The following is a 25,074-nucleotide window of genomic DNA, read 5'->3' as shown; positions in this document are numbered from 1 at the left end:
GATTATGATTTTTCCTATTCTCCTCTTCTATTCTGCCGCTCAAATCAACAATTTTTAAGCTTCCTACTCTTCCTCTTCGACACTCGGTCCCATTCCTTTGCTCTGTCCCGGCTTACGACGCAGTGGGACCCCTGGGCCCCGCTACCGTTGTGGACCTGAGACATGCCCATCGTCTCAACTTTGCACTGACTTTGTCTATTTGCTGTCAACGAACCATCAAACGAACCATCTCCTACAACGTCTTCATCTTCATCCACAGACACCCAGCCGACACACATCCAACCTCCCCGTCTACCGTTGGGCCTTCAGACACAAATCCCTACCGAAACGTATCACAGTCTACCAATCCTAGCATTCCGCTTCCTTCCGTTGAAAATCATTCATGCCACATCGCCACTTGGTGGAGACTTGACCAGGTCGCAAACCAGGCACAAGCCCTGCATCCCAGCTTCGATGCAAGCCAGCCTTGCTTTTCGGCCAATACATTCCTTGCTTCCATCAATATTCGCCACCGAGATATCTCCCTTCGTCGACAAAAAAAAACTCGTCTCTGTCTGGCTCTCCTCTCTCTCTTCGCCAACCTTCATCACCCACACTAAAATAGTGTCTGCTAGCTTAATTCTCCGCCTTGGCAGTGACAACTTACAAGCAGCAAAGTCACCGAACCTTGCATCCAAACGTCGATCCACTATCCCGCAGTCTTCTGTCGAATGTCCAGTGTTTTCTCCGTATACAGTTCGCGTTAGCGCCAGGGTTGCGTGTCGTCGCGGTTATCTACCAACCTCGCACGCGACTAACCTTCAGTGCGTCTTGACAACACGAGTATCAGTAATGTCTTCTCCTGCATCCCCTAAGCATCCGAAACTTTCCATCGTCGGCGATCAGAGTCCTCAATAAAGTGTCTCCCAGATCGTTTCGTAGCCAATAAATTCTGTCACTGTTTCTCACGCATCCTCACTACCACAAGTGGTTGGCGGAGCTGAAGCTGGTGTAGAAAGCCGCCCGCTACTCACAGCCAACAGTATCCATCTCCAAATAAGCATCTCCACAAGAAATTCTATGGCGTTGTGCCACAAACAATCCCGCTGCTTCTAGCAGATAGCTGGCCACCCCATGCGAGACTGAAAAAATAGGCGCCGAAAGCCACCATCAGTGTCAGCCCCATGACGCTGCGAGAAGCCACCAGCGACTTAAAAATGCCCGAAATTCTTTTGAAAAATCCCCGATATTGGGAGACAATTCCCTGACCGAATGCCGTCATCAAAGCGCAAATACCAAATACCGCTCCCAACCCTGCGGCGAAAGCATTCAACGTCATCCGCCGTGTTGAGAAACAACGTATCCCTTTTGTCAGTATATCTATCGCCGTCACCATACTGCTGCAGACTCAAACGTCAGTTGGTGTGACTTTCTTTGCTGAAAAATCAGTCTGTCTACCGTGACTACCGCAGCTCTCCAAACTACAGCTGGACCGCAATAGGTAAGGCTCTGTGTGAGGTGACTAGTTCGCGACACGTACAACGGCGCAACAATACTGCTTCCTTTGCATCAGTACCTGTGACAATTGCGTCTTCTGGATGGTCGGAGTTATTTACTACTCAAAGTAGCTTCTCCAAATTCCGACCGATCTTGTGGTCGTCCTTCTTTCATGCTCAGAGACGCCTAGGAGGTCAAGTTGACCTTGGGGGATGAGCTGTGCTGCAGCCATCAAGACCATGAGTTACCATCCGTCGTCTTTGTGGAACAGAAAGCTGCAAATGAACGTAGTGTGCCTTTGACGTGTCATGGCCGTAGAAGATCCAAGCCTACCAGGCCGTGCGATGAAGAAGACATCCACGACGGGCAAGTAGGTATTGACCTTTGCTTTGCCCATGATGAGAATCCTGGAAAGAGTCCATCACCGCCTCTACATGAATAGTGTAGTTTTGATTCGCAACATGAATCAGGAGATTCCACGCTCTTGGAGAGGTTCGAATAACTAGGCGTAGACGAAATGCGCCTACATCCCGAGCTCTGCCTGCATCCTCGCTGCCTTGTTGTCTCTAGAGTAAATGGCCCGTGCTCTCGCATGTCGTTGTGTTACGGCTTTACCTTTTTGTTCTCCTTTGACTGATGTGTAGCACCAGAATAAGGCAGCTCGGTGAAATGTACACCTTTGCATATCGCCCAGCACTTTTGCTTTGACGGGCTCGGTGCGTAACCATTTCGAAACGAAGCACTGGCGGGTACGACACAGAAGCTCAAAATATCCAAATTGAGACTGCTAGTCTGTCCAACGCAGCAGCTTTTGACCAATGCCTACCATGACGGTGTCAAAACGCCATGTTGAGGCGGCGTGGTCGTGCATGGCCAGCATCGACTGGAGGCATACATTTATAAAGGGCGCCGCTGCCATCGGATTACCTTGCTCTTCTTTGCTTTTCAAGTTGCTCAACTACTAAAAGTCTTTTAAGTCCATCTACGCTCTGAGGTTCCTAGAGACTCTCTTCGTTTTTTTTTTCCTTGATGGAAAAACATCCAATTGGACATATTCGCAACCATGAGTCTCAAGCAGGAAACGCCAAATGCAAGAATAGAGGTGGCGCTTGCAAAAATGGAGGTGGCGTTTGCAGATTTGAAGGAAGCCATGAACTCGGCTGATTCCTCGCTCACCGATCACAGCAGCTATGAAGCTGTGCGGACGGCCGTGCAGAAGATTTCTGGTGTCGAGAGCTATCGTCAGGGGAGGCTGAAGCCCTACCTGGAACAATTAGACCGCTTCAACGAGCACTTCGACTCAGTCTTTCCGGACATTTCAATTGCGGAGGGAATTTGGATGCCGATTATCCCTTTGAGGCAGGTCAGTACAAGAGTATACACCAAAGCATACCTCACGTCACGCGCACTATGGCATCTTGCGAGTTACTACTTCTATGATGTCTTGCAAAACTGAATTCATTTCGTGTCTTTGCAGCAATATTATTATTACTAACAGACTGTTGCGAGTTGTCGCTCCAGCATCCTAGTAACACTACGACCTTATGGTCCCTCCTTGAGTCAGCGCTCGCGTTCTGGAATGTGAGACTTCGGGGTGATCAAACTCTTAGAGTTATCCCTACACCGGAAATTATTGCCATGATCTACATCAAGATCATCCGCAGTTATACCTGCCTGTTCAATAATGTCACCGATATTAAGTCACTGCGTGGCATAATCTTCTTGCGTAAGTTATCCCAGCACCGGTGGTGCAAGTCCCCCTTCTCATCACGTTTATGAGACTGACATATCCACTACTGCGTAGTACATTTCAGTCTTTACAAGCGCCCGCGGTCTCCGGGTCATTACCTTGACGGCAACAGTATGCCAGGGGGAGCAGAGGGCAAAATCAGAAGAATCAACAAAATTTTAACGGCAGAATTGCGCAACTTCCATTCGGAGGGTTACAATGCGGATCGAAGAGAGAGAGAACCCAGCTTTATCATTGAAATTTACACCCAGAGGTTGCAGGAAGTAAACAGAAGAGCCAGCGAAATCAACGAAAATGTAACGACAGAATCGTGCAACTTCAACCCGGAGGGTTGTAATGCGGATCAAAGAGAGAGAGGACACAGTGTAATCAACAAAAATTCCATGGCAGAGCAGCGCGAATCGTTGAATGGTTCTAGTGAGGGTCAAATGGAGACAGGACTCGGAGAAAGCATGGAGGTTTCATCGGCAAAAATGCGCAACTTGAACTTGGGGGGTGGCAGTGCGAATCAAAGAGAGAGCGAAGGCATCGCCGGGTCACGGGCACCTGCGGGAGCAACAAGTGACGGAAAGCTTGATTGTGACGATGATGCAGGAGCAGAAAAAGAAGCTATCTAGAGGGTGGCGCGGGGCAGTGACCTCTGTGGGCGCTGCTGACCGGATCATAAATCTGGGAGACGCTGGCTGGACCTCTCCCCAAGGGCAGTGTGCCTACCTATGGCTATACTTGGAACGCAGAATATTAATCATTTTCGAATGTTTAGGATCAAATTCGCTCGTTGCATATTCAAGACACGACAAGAGTAGGATATGGCGTGATTGTAGCACATCTTGCTCGACTTTGCTCCGTCGACGACCACCTCGTTGTCCAGCATTTCTATAACAACCACTGTATTCCTGTTTTCTTTTTTTCTTTTTTGGTTCCCTTTTCTTTTCCATATCATTCAAGGTCAAACCCACCATTCGAAAGCTCGTGGCTAAGAGTGGTACTATTGCAGTATATATTCATGCATGCGTGATGAATGTGGTGTACCATGAGGAAATAGACCTACTCTATTGAATTTATTTTCATCACCGCTTCCAAGTCTATTATGTCTGATAGCCTAGTTTCTGGAGAGAGAGGGTGCTTCTACCTCTATCCCAACGAGCTATTTTTTACTAATTGTACATACTTTAGCGCTATCAAGGTAAAATGATATTAATAATTGTTATATACTATAAAATAGAACAAATATATACTTCTTTTTGCTGGTCCGTAGGCAATAGAAAAAAAGTCAAAGTAATACTCTATTTTTCATTTCTTTCATGCATAGTTTTAATTCTCTTTATCCTCACTTGGCAAGGTTCGTGCATTCTCAGCCAGGCGCTGTGGTTTGGTGGTCGGACTGACGCCAATGATGCTGCGCTGCATCATCTCGGCGAGAAAAACGACGGGCTTCCGTATTGCAATGCAGTCAACCCGTATTGGCCAGCCGGTTGCTTTCTCACCACCGGGGTACGCGATTGTTCCCGCGTCGGAGGTCCAAAGCTGTGTTCAAGTCTGGCTCGGCACTTGCGAGTTGGTGCGGATTCGATTATCCGTCTCGGCGGGAATGCTGTTGACCGAAACGATTCGCAATTTAGGTTTTTTTGGGGGGGCATTGACATGGCCAAGACGAATGCCAGCTGCCCGGCGATGATGGGAAGCTCGACTGACTCGCAGAGTTATTAGCGCCAGGCTGTCTGCTAATAGGAGTACGTCGCTCCATGTCGCACTTTGAATCAGCTTTGACCCGAGACAAGGCTTATTAGCTTCCGGCGGGCAATTTGACTCGAAAAAAATGTTTAGGTTTCCGCGGAATTCCTCACCCTACCAGTCATCAGGAGACGAGGGCTTACGTCTCCGTGACCGGCAGTCTTGATTTATGCGAATTTCCGTTTATGCTCGTCCCTGGCTGAGCCACTTGTCACCGAAGCCTATCACGCGAAGAAGGGCAAGATGCCGTCTGTAGCTACTGAGTACACTTGCCGCACTCTCATGGCCCAAAGTCAATTCTGCTTGCTAGCGACCTTTTTTGTCCTTGTGTTCGAGTTTCTCGTTGGCGGAGAACGGCAATCGAGTTTGGTCCATTTAGGCGTGCTCGCACTCTACGTGTGGAATCGGCTCCTTCATTAAAGAGATGATTTTTGTCGACAGCACGGTTGAAAGCAAGAAATCAAAGAATGCATTGTTCTCTGGATAGCGAAATGGAAGGGAAGATTCCGATCGGCTCCCGCCATCCGTTTCCGGGACGGGCCTGCTCTCGGCTGTTCGGGAAGTGGTGGCCTCTGAAACTATCATCAGCCACTGACTAGTTAGGTAGTCTAATGCAGCCTCTGCATTTCACTACACACTACCATTCTCGCAGTGGCCGTGAGAGTATCTACAAAGGCCTAGCTCCACTACACAACTACGGCAATGTCGATTATAAGAAGCCGAGACACCGGCCATGACCTTTTTCATAACTTCGGTGAGGCCCCTATACCGAGTTGCTCTCCTGACTCTGCGCATTGTCGGAGTCGCATAGTTTTCATCTCTCAGTTACCCCTGGCTAATCCCCGCATGAGAAGTGCCGGTGCGACAGGGCAAGAGAGAAAAGTGATGATTTAACTCACTCAATTTAAACTTGTTACGCAGGCCATGACTCTTGACTGACGTAGAAAAAGTCATTCTCTATAGAAAACAACTACCAAGTAACGACGAATTAAGCCATAACCTCTATATTTGCCACACACCCACGTGCTGTAGCTATGGCTTTAAAGCCTGCACACGATTACATCTATTTTCGAACCGTGTTAAACAAAAACTCTACTAGTCAGTTTTTCAGGCTTGGTAAGTGGGTGGCCGACGTTCCATGACTAGCCGATGACAATGGTCCAATGTCTTGGCGGTCAACACCTCCATGGCTTCCATCATATATCTCGTATACCAGTAGTGTAAACTGTGAATCTTGATTTATGCAAAAATCAACAGGCCAAAGTAACATGTATTTTTTAATCGTAACAGCTGAATGCAGATATTAGTGTACATCTGTCGTCTTTCTTCCTCGCAGTATATATTACATGTCAGTCCCGTCAAGCCAGTTGAAGCTGCCATATTCACAGCCTTCGCTATTGATAAGCTACTCTACCACAAAATCCGCCAGAAACTTGCTGATTCATATAATCACACCTCTTTGTCTCTGACTTTTCACTCATCATGAAGTACTCTATTCTTTTCTTCTCTTCGTGGGCCGCTCTTGCGGTAGCAGCGCCTTTTGCTGAGCGGCAAGCTGCGAGAAAGCTGCCGTTCATTTTCAACAAAGCCGGCTATGACGTGGAGTGTGGCTTCAGGGAGTACGATGAGAGAAAGTGTGGTACTCAGCAATTCTGCGAGTTCTATGACCTGGCAAATCCTCGTATTATTCCTCTACTCGCTCAGAATGATTGGGCCAATTCGAAAGAATGCTTAGACGCCCATGAGCCCGGCCCCAAGGCAAGCTACAACGACCACACTTTAGAAGGCAGGATGATCTAACACTATTCAAGCCATCTGACATCGAGTCATCTGTCGATGAGTCGCCTGTCGATGAGTCGCTTGTCGATAAACTACCCTTCTATCAAGGAAGCGGTCGGTCTGAGACGTGCCCTCCTGGAGAAAGAGAGAAATGTATCGGATCACTGGCCTACTGCTTATTCGAGGCATGGAATGAAAGCGGTGAGACTGAGCAGTACGATAGTTTTCAGGCATGTCTGGACGCCCGCGAGGCGAGTGCAGCGGCAGTCTGAGAGTGATGGTGCAAAGATGGCGTAGATCCTATCGCGCCACAACATCAACACTACACAACTCCTATAAAGTTAAAATCTCTCCTTCTATATAGTCCTCTTAAATACAAGGCCCGTCTCACAGTGCATTTTCTATTGCCTTAATTCTCTCCTTCTATATGTGCCCTACTATGCACAGGATAGTACCATGGCACTTCTACTGGCTCAAAGGCCACGATAGAGTCATGATCAGGATATCAATGAGGGCCTGACAAGGCAGCCATACAAGATAGACTAGAGAGCGGCAATGTGAAACGCGGCCAAGCGGACTTTTATTGCCAGGCAGAAGGGGGGGGGAGGGCGGGGGGCCTTGCAGCATGTAGATGACCACGTAGTTTCGTGGACCATGACTCGATGTGCCATTCGTTCTCAAGGTGGACAGCTAATGTACCTAACTCGTCAAGAGTCATGGAAACCCGGCGCCAAGTTCTTCTTCAGGGGATGATCATTTAATCGTCGTCTGAAGTCTTTCGATCTAGCTTAGTCTCCATGACGGTAGTTCTACTGTCTTTTCTTATATAAATACTTGTAGAAGCATCATCTAGTCCACCGATTTTCCGCCAGTCTTCAACTCACAAACCACACTTCCAAGCTTTTCGACTCCCGCAAAGGCTCTCAAAAGCTACACCTGTCAACTTCCAACGTCCAATCTTTTTTTTTTTTTCTTCTTCTCTCCTGTCGTCCTTGTTGCCACGACTGCCATCATGCGCTCCCTCTTCTTGCTTCTCGGCGCCGCCGTGGCAGTCGACGCCGCCGTGGCAGGCAGCGACCTGTTCGCCGAGAACATCGAGAAGGTCCTGCTGACGGGAAATAAAGGCTTCTGCGCCGACGGCTGCGTCCTCGACGACGTCTTCTACTCGAAAACCGGAGGGGCGTGCCTCCCGGAGGAAGCCATCGTCCTGACCGACGACCAGTACGGCAACGCCGAACCCGGCACCTTGAGCGGCGTCGCCTTTGACTGCAAGGGATGGCATCCCGACGAGCGCTGGCGCAAGCCCCGGCCCGACGAGTGGCCGACCCGCTGCGAGGTGAGGTCGTACGCCGACCCCGAGGATATCGAATGCCCATTCAGGGGACTCATCAACAGCGAGACTGTGTGGCGGGGGGAAATCGAAAGGAAGCGCCAGCAGTTCGTCTTGGGACGGCATCGCACCACGCAGCAAAGCGAGCCTACACGTAAAGGGAGGGCATTTTGATTGCAAGCAATCCATGAAAGCTGGTGCGATGCCGGATCAGAAGTACATATCTTTGTTTTTGCCCCCCGTCATAGTCAGAGTTCTTGCGCGCAGGGTAGTGCTTTGCGTCTGTTACATGTAACCTAGCCCAACTGCATACATTTTTAAAAAATTCACTCAATTCAACATTGAGAACCAAAAGATACAAAAACAATCCTCAAAATTACGTTTCATGGATCCCTAAATAGTCAAAACCGAAATCCGAAAAGAGAGAAAGAGAAATAGGAAAAAGAAAAGAAAGTCAGTCCGTTGCGCCCTCCATGTTCCCACCCGAACCGCGTCCATTTCGTAGCTGTCATCCGTAAGTTGCTGCACTACCCACGCCCCTGCCCCTCTCCGTCCCCAACCAGTTTCAAAGGGGGAAAAAATAAAAACGACAAATCTGCAAATCTGCAAATCTGCAAGTCAGAAACCTCTCCTCGCCAGCTCCTTCAACTCGTGTGGTAGCTAGGGGGCTCCTTCCGCAGGGCCCTGGCTGCGCGTCTTGCGCTGTGTTCTGCCAACTGGTGCGGGCGTCTTGCTCTTCTTTGGGCGACCCGCCTTCTTGGGGCCCGGGGCCGAAGCCGGGGCGGGGGTGGGAGTCGCCACGTCGGCGGCAGCCGCGGCTGCCTCCGTGATGCCGTTGGCGTCCGACTTTGCCGATTCCTCGGCCTTGGCCTTTTTATCAGCGTGCGCGGCCTCGATACGGGGCGTCTCGGCATCGTCCTCGAATTTGCGCTTTTGGCCCGTGGTGGCAGGCGGGCCGGAAGTGATTGGCGCAGCGGCTGGTGCAGCGGCTGACGTGGGGGCAGGCGCAGCAGGCGCCGGCTTTTCCGTCTCCCCGTTAAGAGACGACTCTGGCTTCTTCGCGTCTTGCGCAGATGTCGGGGCCGGTTTGGTCACGGCCTCGGGCTCGGACTTTTGGATGGGCTCTTGCGAAATGTCGAGCACGGGCCGCGGTGTGCCGCCAGCAGGAGTGCCGGTATTGACGGGCGTGTCGGGGACAGACTTTATCTCGACTGGCTTGGGTAGCGACGGTGCAGCCAGTGTCGCAGTGGCGGGTGCTGGCGCTGGTGCAGTCGCCTCGGGCTTGTCGGGAGCCGGCGCCGTGATACCGGACGAGCCCGAAGCCGTAGCCGCAGCAGACTTGGGGGCGTCTCCAGCTGGTTCCGCGGGCGGCTGCGGCGGCGCATCTAGGTTTGAGATGCTGGGAAGCGAGGCGCCGGCAAGACTGGAAGCTGGCTTGGGCTCGGAAACAACTGCCTTGGGGAGCTCGGTCACCTTGGCACTCTCCGGAGCGGGCGGCTCTGGCGCGCGAGCGTTGGAGACTGCAGGCAGCTTGTTGATGGGAGCAGAGCCGAGCGGAGGCAGGGTGGTTCCCATGGGAGCTGGAGGCGCGGCCGACACAGCACTCGGGTGTGTAGTCGACGGCTCTTGGTGCGGACGCGGTGCCATGAAGGCGACATGATCAAGGGTAGAGGACATTGCGACAGATGGATCGACCTGTATCCGTGTTAGTGGGTTTTGGCGTGTGAGGTGGCCGGTGATGACACGGCCAGCGGGAAGGGTGCAAATAGGCAATTGAGAAGGTCGAATGCACGCGACACGAATCATGCGACGCAACGAGACGTAAGAGTTTGGGTTGCGTACCTGTACCGTAGGAAATGGCCGGCGATGATGACGTAAGGATGGCGGAGAGCAGTGGGATCGCGCGGCGGATGAGCCACGCGCAGAGGGCTATGATGGTCGATATCTGGAAGCAGCGTCTAGGATGGGAATGCCGCTGAGTTACGATGGCAGTGATGATGCAAGACTCAGGTGGTAGCAGACGAATCGATGCGGATGAAGGGAGATATTAATAGGCAAGTAGCGAGGCAAACGAACGCAGCCCCAAGGAACCTTGAACAAGTGGGAGAAGCAGGGAACGGCAATACTAGCGAGCGGGATGGATGGTTGGGGCCGCGCACAAAGTCACTCGAGAGGTAGCGGCCGAGGTTCATGGTAAACAGGATTGGGAGGCCGCATATTTGCCGACAAGGCGGATCAATGTAGCAAATCGTTAACGGGGTCAGAAGGCGCTCAGTTATTGATGAACCAGCCAGCGCACCAGAAGGGGACAAGGAACGGTACACAGTGCGAAGGACGTGGTTTATGCGGGGGGCGCCGCAGGGGGGCAGGGGGTGGATTGTGGCAGCTGGCAGGGGGCACGCAGACGGTGCGAGGGGTTTTCGAGGTACTGTGACGATGGACGGTGCGGGAAATGCAGATCGAGACGGTGCGAGTACTTTGGGATGCCACCAGATTTGTATGACGATGCCGTGTACTTGGCATTTTCTGCCCTTGGCGGAACCGGTTGCGGGGAATCGAGAATAAGTGGGTCCATGTGACGCTAGCTGCAAGACATTTTTTATTTTGGGGGGGGGGAGTGGCTGATGCAGATTCACTTTTGAGGCCGGCCGCTGTTGGTGAGCAGCAAGTGATGGATATGCGGAGGAAGATGATGGAAGTGAGGTGATGTGTGTGTGTGTGTGTTCCCTTTTTTTTTTTTTTCTCTTCTTCTTCTTCTTCTTCTTTCCTCGCTCTTTTTTCCGTTCCTGGTGTAGTCGGACCAGCATGAGTGGGTGGCTGATGTGTGGCTGTAAGCTACACTTATACTGACCTCTCCCACTCAAGAACCGTTGCCCAGGAAAAACATTGTCATGCAGTGTTACTCGGCATAGGATCAAACAATCGGTTTCGAGTCTCAATGCAGCTCTTCGTATAAAATACGAGGCCAAGGTCAAAAAAAAAAAAAAACAACAAACAACATCCACACTGGGATCTGCAGAGAATAGCTGGCTGTGGCTGTATAGGGTAGGCTACTTGCATCTGGTCGATTGGCACGCGAAACAAAGAGGTAAAATAATATACCACAAGCATGTAATTTAAAAAAGAGAAAAATATACTATGCACGGAGAAAAAGTGTCAAAAGTCACATGTCCCGACAAAAACACCTGCCGAGCGTCGGTCGTCTACCATGCTTCCACTGCTCGTCAGTTCGCCCTCTACCACCACCACCACCACTTATACACATGGCCATCTTCTCACACGTCGACCGAGCAGGGCTTTTGCCCGGCCTGCATTACCAAAACCTGGACTTCTCTTGCCGGACTGCCAGAGCGCTAGCCTAGTCGTCAATCACCGGCCTGTCCCAACACCGCGTACAGATCCCCCAGCGGCCGCGCCAGCTCCACCGGGGCTCCTCCCCTCGAAAGCCGGAGCAGCGCCTGCGGCACCGATTCTGCGCCGGTACCCGTCCCGGCCCCCGTCGTCCCCGGCGCGTCGCTCGAGTACTCGCTGCCCTCGTCCCCCAGCAGCATCTCGCGCAGCTGCGCCAGGAGCGGCGCGGGCCCCTGCCGCGCCACCAGCGCCAGCACCTCGACCAGCGGCACCAGATGCGTGCGCTGCGCCAGCTGCGACGCGTGCGGCGACAGCACCGTCCGGAGCGCGGCGTGGAGCCCCTCGAGGTCCACCAGCGGCCACACGTCCAGCTCCTCGCCTTCGCCGTCGCCGTCGTTTTGGTCGGGGTGGTGGTGGTGGTACGTGTACAGCAACCATCTCAGCATGCACTGCACCAGCTGGCCCCGCGCGCCCTTGAGGCCGCCCCGGCCGCCCCGCCGCTTCAGGAACAGCACAAAGGACGCGTAAAACGACTCCTTGTACCGTCCGGCCTCGCCCAGGAAGCGGTCCGTGATGGCCAGGAGCAGACGGAGCGCCGCCTCCCCCGCGGCGGGGCCGTCGGCGGTACCCAGGAGCCGGGGCTCGAGCATGCACTGGTATAGCATCTGCTGAATGTTACGTTATTAGTGGGAATGGCGGGAGGAGAGGGGGGCCTGCTCGGAGTCAAGAGAGGTCGGTGGGTGTGACTTGCGTTGTCGACAATCTCTGCCAGCCCGTCGCTGCAAAAGTACGCCCGCAGATCGACCATGTAGTCGGCCGACAGAGTTACCAGGATATCAACGGCGGAGAGGATCAATGGCTCCTCTGTTCGCATATCGGACCTCTGCAAAAAAATAAAAAAAAAATTCAAGATTCAAAATCAGCGAGGCACGGTCGCGCGCTGGTGTCGCGGTTTCCGTACCGCCAGCAAGTCAATCAGCCTCCCGACATGGCCCTGGTCCGCAAAGCACATTCGCATCTCGCACGAGAGTTTCATCATCCTCTCCAGGCAGCGGAGAGACGATTCGCGCGTCGCGCCAGGTATGCCGACCGGCGCAAACGCAAACCGGCCCACTGCTCCGATCATGTCGTCTGCTTGCGGCGTCGTCAGGCTCCCCAGCATCGGTCCCGTCATGGTTTCGACCAGCTGCTGCATCTTCTCGTCGCAGACTGTCGACGGCGTTTCGCATTTTCCCAAGTTAGCGCGCGCAGATCAACTACCCATGATGATAGGGCTGCTGCCGCTGCCTGCAGCACGACGGCGCTGGGCTAGCAAATCAGGCTCTGAGAACTCACTGGGGATCGCAGGGGTCGCAAGGCTGGCCTGCAGCTGCAGCTGCCCCATGATATAGAGGAGCTTATCCATGGTCCTTGTCGTGCATTCACCGACACGAGGCTCAATTAAAAGGCTCCGCAGACCAACCTGCGGTCAACCATGTCTGCTCGTGCTTGAGGATGTTGAAGCGGCAAATTCACACCAGACAGCCCCACTGGTAATTCGTCTCGGCACTAACTAGTTGCCAGTAAAAAATTAACTCAATATGCCAAGGGAAAAAATTACCACTCAGATAGACTCGAAGCAAAATCAGACGACTCTCTGCATGGGAATTGTGTCTTGAGTCCATCTAGTTTGACAGAGTCTCGTCAAGGACTTATAGAGCGTGGTCATCAACTCTGCCACTCACAGAACAACTCTCCGAAACTCGAAATCTAAAGAGAGAAAAAAAAAAGGATGGTTTACATACATGGTCCAATTTCTCCTTTCATTCCCGTCTTTTTCTTCTTGCGCTTGCTCTTCTCCTTCCCTTCTCTCGGCCATCTTTTCCTCGTCTCCCAACTCTTTCCTTTAACTGCAAACAGCCAGCAAATTAATCAACCGGTGAGAGGACTAATGGAAGAGTTGAGACGAGGTATTCTCCCGTGGCCCGCCAGCCGTTGGTTGGCTGAACAGCTGGCTGGCTGGCGGGCTGACTGTAACCCTGTTAGTCTGATTAGTTAGCTGGCGAGTCAGATGGCCTACTCTTCTCCGGTCTCTTGAGTACATGGCTGAAATAATATTTTCTCTTCCTGTCAGTATCCCTGTCAGTCCTGGCATACATCAACGTCGCCGGGTTCGGACACTATGCCGGTACTGGTAGTAAAGTGACATCAATGCCGGGGCTTGGGTAGGGCTGTGTGCCTGTGCAGCCCCCGGTGTCGAACCGACGGATTTCATGCTACCATGTTTTTCTATGCAGTCAATACAGTCTCATGTTCAATAGGACGGGACACAGAGAGAAATTGAGCGTGAGAGCCGACCTACCAGGCTGCAAGAGTCCCTTGGAACCAGATGCCTTCACGCTCATGACACGATTAGAAACTGGTGGCAATCCAACCGCGGTAACGACACCAAAATTAGAGCGAAATAAAACCACCCTACCTGCTCAATCTCGGATGAATTGTGCTGATAGTTTCACTTTCCTACCACGCATTGGCGGAGGGGGCACACGCGTTTCAGAATGCCCTCGCGTGGTGGTGTGGTGTATGGGGCAGGGATACTTTGCCGGAAAGTCGCCTGGCTCGAGTACTCGGTGACAGGCGTGCCATCGTAAATCCCATGATGGTGTATACCGAAAAGTGGTCTATCGGACATCCCATCAATATTGCTCGGTCAGCGATTGATCAGACTGTGAACGCTCATTTTCAGCCCAATGTCGGCCAAGCGGGCCAGCAAGTCAACACCCGCACCAATAGGGTCATGGCCGCGTCGAGAGAACTTGACGTCCGAACAAGGTTCGGATTTTCTAGGCCAACAAAACAATCATGCCCAGGGAGGGAGGTTATGCCTGCCAATGCCCCGAGGTAGATCCCTCAACGGCTTTGCATTACATCACCGGCGTGGGCATCATTGTGGGCCATGATGCGGCCCTATACGCACCCCTGGTTCTTGATCATATGATAAAACACTAGCATAATTCACTAAGCCACATAACCTTGCTCGTGGATATGTGGTACGCTGCCCCCCGAACCGTTGTTCTCGGAATAATATCCCTTCGATCCGAGAGGACCAGCATGGTTATCAGCCGAGTCTTGTTCACATAAGCACTTTACCGCGCAGTCTTGCAAGTTGACTGAGCTAGAGCGAGTCAGCAAGACGACAAATTGTGTGTGCCTGTAAATTAAGGGTTGTCTACAGTCCGCGGCGAATGCAGAAGGGTAGGGGTTCTTCGTACAACCAGCAAGGTTGCCTGCCATCTACGCATTAGTTTGTGGCGCAGAGCACACATGGATGTTCTTGGCGAATTGATGCATGTATTGGTTCTTGTCGTGATCCAAGTTGCCAGCAATACGTGAGCTCATCGCCATTTCCGCTCGCAATGCCCTATCCACTTGGGTCGAACCATGCTCCCATTGTCGATGCTAGTATCACATAGTGTACTCAATCTCCAACGACTTGTGATGGGCAAAATCAATAGTTATAAAAGGTCTCGCCGATCCCACCTCTAGAAAGGTTACATCAATCACATCTACATATCCAACTTCTCTACTCTCATTCACTCAGTTTACAACATGGTCTGCCTGACCTGCCTCGTTCTTGCCTTGCCTCTGGCAGCGGCCCTCCCCCAAGGCGCCCCTGCGGAAAAAGCAGCTCCATTTAAAGCTGATCTACGAGTTGATACCAATCGTGATGGCACGGTTGACCTCGACGGCACGACTGATGCCAACGGCAAAGACACGTGGTCTGAAACCTCTGGTGCTCTATTTCTGCCAAACATAGGCAATACCAAACCTCATTGTACAGAGATCGACCCAGACTGCCATAATGCTTCCGACAATGGCATGTGGGCACCCGAATATATGGCCCCGATGCGGACAGTGCCCATGCCGGACATTGGCGATTCGGTCACCGCCACCATTTCTATCAGTGACCCTGTGGCACGGAAAAATGTCCGAATCTTTATGGACTATCCGGAGAAGCCCCCCGAGCCATTCTCAATTGGCGATCTTGCGGCTCGTTTGTCCCGGGCGCCACAGCCACCCGCCGAGAACGACCGTTGGGTCTACCTCGAGAATGACACGCCTATCCCAGCGGAAAAGCTACGACAAGGTTTGACTCTGGGCATCGACGCTCGTGACACCAGACGACCAGGCAAATGGGATGGACGAGTTTCAGTCGAATTCAAGGTCACGGATGAAAGCAGTTCCTCATCGGACAAGGTCATGCTGCGCGTCGCCCCGCTCCTGACGCATCATCATCTTCAACCCATCGAAAAGGTCTTTGCTACGAAGAAACAAGTTCAGGCGGCGGCTATTGGGCCCATTGAGGATGGTATCCGGAGCAGCATGCAAAAAGCCGGCATCAAGGAACCCCTCGAATACCTCGACGTTGAATACACCTGGGCCCAAGACGTAATGGAGCCAGCGTATGCCAGTATTCCCGGACCATCCGGACCCGTCACTATTCGCATCAATATGGCTGGAGTGCCGCTCTACCGAGCCCGTGATGACGGCGGAAAGCTGCTGTTCCAGGACCTGCGAGCTGAGGGGGTGGGAGCTGTCAACACAGAGCTCTATCCGGCGATTCAGAAATTCTCAGACCTCGAGGCCGGAGGCAACATTGAGTCGATCCCTCCTTACGAGATCAATGGCAAGAAATACCCGGCCGGCCGGATCGTCATCGGTGCCACAGATGAAAAGACGCCTTACGCACTGACCTACCTCAAGGCTCAGGAAGCTCAGGATCCGATATCCCTTGATACGACATGGCTCTATGTTGGCCACGTGGACGAGATCGTCGGCTTCCTACCGGCCAAGACAGCGCGAGGCTGGCGCCTTTCCATTTTGGATCCCATGATGGGCTATGAGGCGCTCGAGAAGCTCGATAAAGACGGCCATGGCGATGTGAGGCTGACCAGCCACCCGACGGCTGGGAACGATTCCAGCGTCCCCACGGTTCGCGAATTCCTGGCCGACGAGACCACGAAGAGGGCTGCCACTCACAGCGCGGAGAAGATGGAGCAGGCCCTGAACACGCTCAAGCAGGAAACCGGCATCACCGACGAGGACGTCGTCCGCCTCCCCGGCGTCATGGCCACGATGGCCTCGCTGGAGAAGTGGCTGCACGCCCGCTCGTACGGGAAGCCAAAGAAGGGCAGCGACGGGTTCCTGCCGCTCAACTCGGCGCTCCCCAGCCAGGTCAACGGCGTGCCCCTGTCCGACTCGCTATTCATGGCGCCCAAGCCGTGGGGCCCCGTCGTGGACGGCGAGGACGTTATCCAGAAGATGTCCAAGGACGCCTACACCGCCGCAGGTCTCGAGGTGGACTTTGTCGACGAGTGGGATCTTCACTTGTCCAGCGGAGATTTGCATTGCTACACCAACACCTACCGCACCCCGACGGCGCAGTGGTGGTAAGACATGCTGACAATCGATACCTTGGCTGGCAAGGGCAGTTTCACTATACAAACACATAGAAACCAGCCACATATAAAGGCAAACATGATACAAATTTCCTAAATAAATTCGAATACTATGATTTTTCTGGCTATAGAGACTCGTAAAAGCCCTCGTGTTCGTTAATTGGCATTCCATCATATTTGTTGTCCCACCCTAGCGTCTTGACCTTAGAAGCTCAATCTCCATACGTCGCCTAGTCTCTTGTTTTCTTCATTAATTCCGCCATGTAAAATAATGGAGTCGCCCGACTCTTCGTCATGGGCGACGTCGGCGTCAAACCACCCGCGCGGCTCGGGAGCCTCGCCCTCCGTCTCCAGCTTGTGCCATTTTGCCTGCTCAACATGCCAGGCCCACGCGTCACCGAGCATCTTGCCCGCGCCAGCGTGTCCGAGCGCGCTGGGATCCCGCTCACCAAACATGGTCACAATGTGCGCCTCGCCGCGGACAGTGAGCGGGAGCAGGGCGGCGACGCTCCGTGCTTCGGGCCCCTGCACGCCGTCTGGCGCGTACGCAATCGTGCTCCACGACTGTGCCGCGGCGTCAAAGACGTCCAGGACACCGCCCAGCTCTCTTGTGCCGTCAAAGCCATTGATGCGGTATACCTTGCCCTGGCTGTAGGCGATGGACGCGCCGCCTCGAGGCGGCGCTGGTGCGGAGGGCAGCTCGGTCCACGATTTGGCCGCAATGTCAAACGACCAAAAGTCGGACAGGCGTCCCGACTCTGGACACCCAGAGTGCACGAAGATTGTGTTGGTGCCATCCGAAGTAACACAGTGGTAGCTGCGGCCCGCTGGGTACGGTGCTGCTTCGCTGGCCGGCTTGATCAGTGTCCAGCTAGACGCCCGGGGGTCGTGGCACCACAGCGCCCCCTGCTCTTCGACGGGCTGCATCTCGAGGCCCCCGCGACCCGAAAATATCCATATCTTGCCCTCTACGGTGGTACTTGCGCTGCCTACGCGCGGGACGGGAGCCACTGCTGGAGCCGGAGTCGTTTGCGCAGTGGTTTCTATGTGATAATAGACATGATTTCTGCATCTTCTTCGAGAGGCCTTTACCTGATCCGCGAGCGAGCTCGACGACGTCAATCTTGTTGTCTATGGGCTGTCGTGGGACCAGCTCGCCGCCAAAGATGTAGGCCTTCTGCCCAACTACGGTCACAGTCTGCGAGGACCGATACAGGCGTTGTGTGGCAATGAGACGAGACCATTTTGCGACGGGCATTTTGGACAAATGCAAGACCGATTTTGAGGAATATTTGAATAAATCAAGAGTTTTTATTTTCTTAGGAAGTAGAACGAGAAAAATGAGCAAAACGCCAGAGCAAATGGAACGCTCTTCATACATATACTGTGCTGAGGCTACAAGGATGTGTCGCGCCCCATCTCAAGAGTGACGTTCGTGCGGGCTTTTCGCCTGCAGAACATGGGTTCTATTTGCCGTTCTGACCTATTCCGATTATGTAACTTGCATACAATTCGATAATCTTGCATTATTCAGAGCATGTCGAAGTGAAGAGCTCGTCGATCCCGAGGTCTGCTTAGCTAATCGGAATGTTTTACTCCGACGCCTCCACTCCTCAGGGTTCTTCACGGACGCCGTCATTCCGATGCTTCTTTTTGGTTGGCAAGCCGTAAACACCACCATGCCTCCGAGGAAAGCATGTGATGTTTGTTTTAAGCGAAAGGTATTTTGCCTTCTTTTTTTTTCCATTCGAGTGTCAGTTCATTTGCCTATTCTGTATCTTTTGCTGACCCGGGCAGATCCAATGCTTGATCCCCAGTCCCGGCGTACCGTGTAATTGGTGCGGCAACCAAAACATCCCCTGCACATTCACCAGGAAGTCGCAGAAAAAGCAGAAAGGGTAATCTTCTTGAATGATTTCGCAGATATCAACTGACGCAGGTAGAATCACTCCCGAGGCCGTTTATGCACTGAGCCGCCGAGTCGAGCAGCTCGAGGCGGATCTGGCTCGAAAGAATGCAGAGGGCCAGCTCCCATCACCCAGTAGTGAGGTATCGAACCAAAACGCAAAAAATCGCCATACAATAGAGCACGATGCATCGCATACAACTCAAACGCCCATCGATACAGTATCTGAAAGCGCGAGCCCTGCCCGCAAACTTACACACCAGCAACTCGGGCGGAATTGGTACTTTAGAGGTATGCAGATCTTGTCGACAAAGGGTCAACGATGGATCGAATCGAAAACGGGGCAGTCGTCGCCTCTGAAAGATTACCTTGCATTCGATATGCGAATTGATCGACACATCTACCCAAAGCAAACGAAGACTGGTGTCTCCGCGACGCCGTCCAGGGTACTCCCTAGCAAGAACGCAACAAATTCAATACTCGATGCGTTTTTCAATTCAGATACCAATTTCGGTTTTGCATTATTGGATCGCACACTTATCGGAGCAACTGTCGAATCCGCCTACTCTCCAAGCGCAGTACACCGTTTGCCAGCCCAGGCATGTGTCTGGGCACTTCACACATGGGCAAAGTGCCTTTCTCCTTCGACTATTACGGCGGAATTCGACATTGAAACTTGTTGTGCTCAATCTCAAGCACTTTTACAGGAATTTCACTGGGAATCTAGCTTGGAAGCGCTTCAGGCAATACTCTTACTGGTAAGTCGTCAATATCGGCATGTTGCGACGGGTGGTAACAGAAGCAGGAATATCAGGGCACTCATCTCGATTGGCAATCTTGCCAACTCATGCATACATTTTCCTGTCAGATGGTCCTCGATTTGGAAAGCTATTACAAGACAGAGAACTGTCTCGATGATGACTTGAAAGACCGCAAGCGTCGGCATGTTAGCGTCCTTTTCGGCGTCTGCTACATCCTCGATAAAGACATCGCCTTGCGATTTGGACGACCGCCCCTACTCACTGAAGACTACTGCGATTTGTCTTTTATGGATTCTGCAGCTGGTGGGACCGACATTATCCATGAGTATCCTACCGATCCAAAGCTGAGCCTTATCAAAGAAAGAATTTGTTGTCTGCTCTACTCACCAAAAGCAGACAAAGGATCCGATGGAGAGATTTTACACAATATTCGGCAATTGGATTATGAGTTGGAACAGTGGAGACTCTCTATTCCAGGGTCTCTACGTCCCAGGTTGAGCATTTCCCCCGACAGTGGCCCAGCGAGCAGTGAGGCTTCTACACGACGGAATGAGCAGATGATAGCTCTGCAGCTGGACTACCACTACACATTGATTGCCATTCATACCATGGTTCGGAAGTGCGGTGCGTCAAATGAAGAAACAAACTTGCCGGAAGATTTACATGGAGTCATCCACTCGAGCGTCGACCTCTCTTTGGAAGCCGGACGGTCGACGCTGCTGTTTCTTAAATTCTCTCTGTCGCTATCGGGAGCGAAGGCTTTTCAGTACGTTTAATTTCGGTCTAGCTCTTCTTCCATGTTACTTGACTAAACTTTTCAGATATATACAGTCATTTGCTCCAGTGGCGGCCATGGCACTGTTCGTCAACGTCCTCGTCCACCCGCTAGGCGACAGCTCGCAGAGAGACTTGGAAACATTGATCCAGGCAGTCGGCACATTTCAAACAATTCCGATCGACTCTCTTTCTGGTAGTGAAATACAGCAAATCCAGACTCTCTGTGAATTCATCATGGAGCTAGTGCGGCTAGGGAGCTGCGCCATTTGGAAGGCCAAAACAGACCGCAAATGAGCATGGGCCAATCGTTCGTCCAAGGGCACCAGCTGCACCGACTCATGCCTGCGAGATGTTCTTTCTAATATGACCAGCTATGGGCTATACACATGCTATACCCGTTTGAACGACACATTGGGCTCGCCAAGTAGGCCTGCTGGCGATAGTTGCAGCTCCAAACCGGTCGCCTTGCCATCCACGCCAATCTTAAACTCGCCAGCATATGTGCCGGCTATGTTATTTGCCTCCGTTATAAACGCATCGGCGAGCCAGTAGTTGCCAGAAACATGTCTGAAGCGCAGCTCGTACGCAAAAACGGTCTCGGTGCGGTTCGCGACCAGCCACGTCTTGTTACCAATATCAACCTCCTTTATGTGCAGGGTTCCGTATCCTGGGTCATAGTATTGGCCAGCGATTTGATCATTGGTAAGAGAGGAGGGAATCGATTTTTCCGGGCGATTTGGGTAGTAAGCCAACTCGGCCAGCGCAAGCGTTTTCTTCTGCGCTTCTGCGTCCTCGTCAAAGCTAGAGACCAACGTCAACTACAGTTCAAAGCACCATCAGCGCCGACTTACCTAGAAGTGAGATTGTAGCGAAGCTCTTGCGGCACCTCTAGCTTGTCTTCTATCAACCTCCAGACAAGCTCATTCTCGGCAGAGTTGGCGAGTCCCGAGTTGGCCATGGTTACGACTGCGTACCGAAGGCGCGGGATCAAGTACAATTGTGTACTGTACGCCAACTCAGTTCCGCCATGCATCCAAACCACTTCGCCGTGGTGCGTCTTCTTCATCCAACCCAGCCCGTAGGTCATGTCTCCATCGCCCGTTGCCTTGTCATCATCACCCATGAGCATACGCGTCTTCCGAATATCGGCGTGCGCAGCCTTGGAAAACGGCGCTGTTTGGTCGAGTAGACAGCGCGCCCACTTTGTGTAGTCGGAGACGGTGGAGATGACGAGCCCGGCGCCGCCCGAATCTCTGGTGCTGTCCAGCACCATCTCCACGAACTTTTTGGCTTCAGGATCCCAATAGTAGCCCGCTGCCAGGTGCTCCGGGGCGGCCACTGCATCCTTGGTGTCTCCAAAGGTGGCCGTCATGCCAAGAGGCTCCCAGATCGATTCACGCAGAACGTCGCCCAGCCACTTGCCAGAGAGCGCTTCAGCGACATACCCAAGGACGACATACATGTAGTTGCAATACTGGAACGTGGTTCGCGGCGGCGCGCTGGGCTTCAAGTATCGCAGATTCTGCACCTGCTGCGCTGTTGTCACAGGGCTGTCATCATCGTGGCGCGCAAACATTGCGCCATCATGACGAGGCATACCAGTGCGGTGACTGGCCGCGTCTTCAAGAGTGAGATGCTCCGTGGACCAATCCTCATACATGACAAAATCGTTGCGGATGATGGACGAGATTGTGGTGCTCCATCCGTCCGCAAGCGCAGAATGATTCCCGCCATCAATCAACTGGGCAACGGCTGCAGCCGTAAAAGCCTTGGATGTCGACCCTGCGAAGTAGAGCGTGTCCGCAGTGGCCTTGACGTCTGGCAGGGTGGCGTACCCGTATCCCTGGCGAAAAGTTAGAGGCCTAGGAGACCACGCCAAGTCTCGTCGATACTGACCTGCGAGTACACATCGTCGCCGTCCATGACAGCAACTGACATGCCTGCAAACTTCCACCTGTCCATGACGTCGCCTACAAAGTCGGCGAGCTTGTCATTGAAGGGGTTGCGAGAGCCGGTACGGTTCGCTGACGGCTGCTGCTGCTGGCTGGCTGCGTGGACAGAGTGCAGCAGACTCGCCAGAAGCACGGTCTTGATGGGATTGATGAGCGTCATCTTTGAAATGATCATGAAGAAAACGGAAATCGCGAGTGCGAACATGCCCGAAATAAGCATGTTATAAGGCTATGACGATAGGGGGCCGGCCCACTTCGAAGCTGAACCGCGGGCCGCGCACACGATCGCGATGAATCCAGGAACGGCTGGAACTGCGCGAGAGGGCCTTTTGCACTGAAGTGTATCTATTCATGCTTCATTGGCGCATGAGTGGTCTCTGTGCTAATTGCTGTGGTGGCTGTGAACATCGACGAAGAAATATATGAATAATACGAGAAGTTCCCATCCGTAGATACTCAATTCAAAATGAGTAAAGCGAGTAGCGCACGTCTCACCCCTGTAAAACTATAATCTCTTTGGTTAAATCCAGCGCTCGTCATACCAGGATTATCGACTGTCGCTATAATTAGTGATTTGCCCGAATGAGCCGGCGACGGGGATGCACCGCACCATGTCACTCTGGCTAGCCTGATCGATCCTTCGCCAAACTGTCTGGAGAACGGAAATAGCTGCCCCTCGCCGTTGGGCCAATTGTAGCTTTCTTCTGATGCACGCTAACGAGCAATAATATAACCCACCGTCGTGGCTGTGCTTTGATGGTTGCATGCATCGCCATATAATACGAGGTGCGGAAAGAACAGCTTACTGATACGACTTGGCGCCATGTTAATTCCGCCGCGTTCCTGGTCCATGGCAAAAAAGGTTGATACCCACACCAATTTGGTCATGTATGATTCAAAGAACGCAAAGGAAGAGATGCACGCATGATTCGGGCGTGCCTGTCGGCGTCGCCAGGCCAGATCAATACGCAACGAAAGACAAAGTATATTGGAAAGCGCGTGTGTAGTTGGAGGGTTTGCTGTCGGCAAACGCACCGACACTCTAGGACTCCCTTCTACAAGTCGGCGGGCAACCACATGGATCAAGTCAACCCACAGGGGGGCATGGTGGCGGTGCAGCTAGTAGACCCGGGCTTCGACCCGGGGGTGCAGGACGCACGCACGGACGCACGTCGCTGCTTCCGGCCGGGAGACAAGGCTATGGTCTACTGGCCGCTAAAAGGAAGGACGTGTAAGTAGCCAAGTCTTTACGATGCTGATGCGCGCACCCGTGCTGGTCTTGGCAGTTACTGGTCGCGACAAGGCCGTCGTCCAAGGCCGCTGATCGACCATCCCCATGCTGATAATCCGGGTACCACAGATACATTCGATAGGAAGTGGCCATAGTAGTCTCGCAGCTAGAGAGCAGTGACGAGCATATCGCGTGGTTTGGCAGTAAAGATGATGTTGGCCCAAGTCGGGGGAAGTGACGCTGCAAGAATATAGGCGACGTGGGCTTATATAAAAGAAATAGACAACACGGCGCGGACAGCTGGAAAAGCCACAATATGTCAAACTCGTCAAATACCGCTTCATCAGTACCTAATGTTTGTGCAAAAGAGCGTGATGGTATGGCCTTGCGTATGCAGACATGCCAAGTACTTACACTCAGTTCATAGCGGCGCTCGTGGTAGACTTCCTGCAGAGACAACCAAAGTACTTGAATTATTCATGTACAAGATTTTACACCCGAAAGTATAGTCATGCCGTTATTCTTTACTGTTCTCTCTCTTTCCAGACAGTACATACATGGCTGTGGGCTTGAGAGACAAGCAACAAGCCGTTTCGAGGAGCGTGCCGCCCACGGCATGGCCAATAGCCAACTTGTCTGTTGTCTGACAACGTGGAGTCTTGTTTCGTGTTCTGCATTTCAGCAGTAAGCCATCTGAAACGTTTCCTTCTTGGGTGGCACATGTGTTTCCAAGCACAATCGCCGCACCGGAGATCTCATCTGAGCCAAGCACGGAGGTCATCTCAAGCAATGAAGATGCTTGCTGCTACTGAGATGCAAATTACATGGCTATACTGGTTAGCTTAATTTAGTTTCTATTTACAACTTTATTTGCCAAGAGCGTGTCTTTCTTGGGTCGTGAGAGACACTCTTTGCCAGCGACTCGGTCTCACAAGAGACTGTCTGTCGTATGCTCTCCGCAAGCCTGCCGCAAGACCTATGCAACGTCTCGAGGATTGGCATTTTCATGCTGTTGAGACGCCTGTAGAACTTGACTTTGCCGTATCCGATGATGCGTGCGGCACAGCTCGTCTCGTTCCGCTCAACCCCGCAGCATCGCAGCTTTTGTCTTGCTTGGTACGAAGTGCTCTTGTTGTCGGGTATCACCTCTCACGGCAGAAGACGGTGCGCAAAACTCTTCCAGATGGATTGAAGTGGCATTTGAATCTTGTCTGTAGTTTGTATTACTAATGTCAAATTGTGCCCGGCTATATAAGTAGACGATGAGTACGAGCAAACACCCGGTCCAAACCCAGACAGCACAGCACCTCATTTTTTTTTTTTGCAATTACACGTTGTTACTTCACTCATCATGGACAACCATCTCGGGTATCGATATCAGGAACGCTTCTCCCCAGACGTTTTCGGTTAGTGATGGCAACCAGACCTATATACTACCCGCGGCCACTCCCGGACAGCCCGGCACTTTGAACCTCAAGATCCAGATAGCCACGTACACCATCAAAAACGGCAGTCTTACCATCGGCAGCGTTCAGCTTTCATCTGACGCCACTGTCACGGTGGCGCCAGGGAATGGTGGCATCACGAGC

At 52.5% G+C, this 25,074-nt stretch overlaps 7 protein-coding genes across 7 annotated transcripts; 3 read left to right on the top strand and 4 right to left on the bottom strand.

The window, feature by feature from the left end:
* Positions 1-2,539: 2,539 nt before the first annotated feature.
* V2A60_004100 (uncharacterized protein) lies at positions 2,540-3,388 on the top strand (the record flags this gene model as incomplete). Its single annotated transcript, XM_083255424.1, has 3 exons — positions 2,540-2,839; positions 2,986-3,202; positions 3,291-3,388. The coding sequence occupies 3 exons, from the start codon at positions 2,540-2,542 to the stop codon at positions 3,386-3,388; spliced, it is 615 nt and encodes a 204-aa protein (XP_083111550.1).
* A 4,363-nt stretch (positions 3,389-7,751) lies between these two features.
* On the top strand, positions 7,752-8,243 carry V2A60_004099 (uncharacterized protein; the record flags this gene model as incomplete). The annotated part of the gene is made up of 1 exon (XM_083255423.1): positions 7,752-8,243. One exon carries the CDS (start codon positions 7,752-7,754, stop codon positions 8,241-8,243), a length of 492 nt encoding a protein of 163 aa, XP_083111549.1.
* Positions 8,244-8,729: 486 nt separating this feature from the next.
* On the bottom strand, positions 8,730-9,746 carry V2A60_004098 (uncharacterized protein; the record flags this gene model as incomplete). Its single annotated transcript, XM_083255422.1, has 1 exon — positions 8,730-9,746. The coding sequence occupies one exon, from the start codon at positions 9,744-9,746 to the stop codon at positions 8,730-8,732; it is 1,017 nt and encodes a 338-aa protein (XP_083111548.1).
* Positions 9,747-11,434: 1,688 nt separating this feature from the next.
* V2A60_004097 (uncharacterized protein) lies at positions 11,435-12,825 on the bottom strand (the record flags this gene model as incomplete). The annotated part of the gene is made up of 4 exons (XM_083255421.1): positions 11,435-12,088; positions 12,172-12,303; positions 12,382-12,629; positions 12,756-12,825. The coding sequence occupies 4 exons, from the start codon at positions 12,823-12,825 to the stop codon at positions 11,435-11,437; spliced, it is 1,104 nt and encodes a 367-aa protein (XP_083111547.1).
* Positions 12,826-15,008: 2,183 nt separating this feature from the next.
* Positions 15,009-16,853, top strand: V2A60_004096 (uncharacterized protein; the record flags this gene model as incomplete). The annotated part of the gene is made up of 1 exon (XM_083255420.1): positions 15,009-16,853. The coding sequence occupies one exon, from the start codon at positions 15,009-15,011 to the stop codon at positions 16,851-16,853; it is 1,845 nt and encodes a 614-aa protein (XP_083111546.1).
* A 209-nt stretch (positions 16,854-17,062) lies between these two features.
* V2A60_004095 (uncharacterized protein) lies at positions 17,063-18,116 on the bottom strand (the record flags this gene model as incomplete). The annotated part of the gene is made up of 2 exons (XM_083255419.1): positions 17,063-17,901; positions 17,951-18,116. 2 exons carry the CDS (start codon positions 18,114-18,116, stop codon positions 17,063-17,065), a joined length of 1,005 nt encoding a protein of 334 aa, XP_083111545.1.
* Positions 18,117-20,691: 2,575 nt separating this feature from the next.
* V2A60_004094 (uncharacterized protein) lies at positions 20,692-22,414 on the bottom strand (the record flags this gene model as incomplete). The annotated part of the gene is made up of 3 exons (XM_083255418.1): positions 20,692-21,103; positions 21,154-22,145; positions 22,199-22,414. 3 exons carry the CDS (start codon positions 22,412-22,414, stop codon positions 20,692-20,694), a joined length of 1,620 nt encoding a protein of 539 aa, XP_083111544.1.
* Positions 22,415-25,074: the final 2,660 nt, after the last annotated feature.

This window comes from Cordyceps javanica, chromosome 2 (assembly GCF_051103115.1).
Source record: "Cordyceps javanica chromosome 2, complete sequence".
Taxonomy (NCBI): Eukaryota; Fungi; Ascomycota; class Sordariomycetes; order Hypocreales; family Cordycipitaceae; genus Cordyceps; species Cordyceps javanica.
The sequence above is the reverse complement of the archived record's forward strand: the minus strand, read 5'-3'. Positions and strand labels throughout refer to the sequence as shown.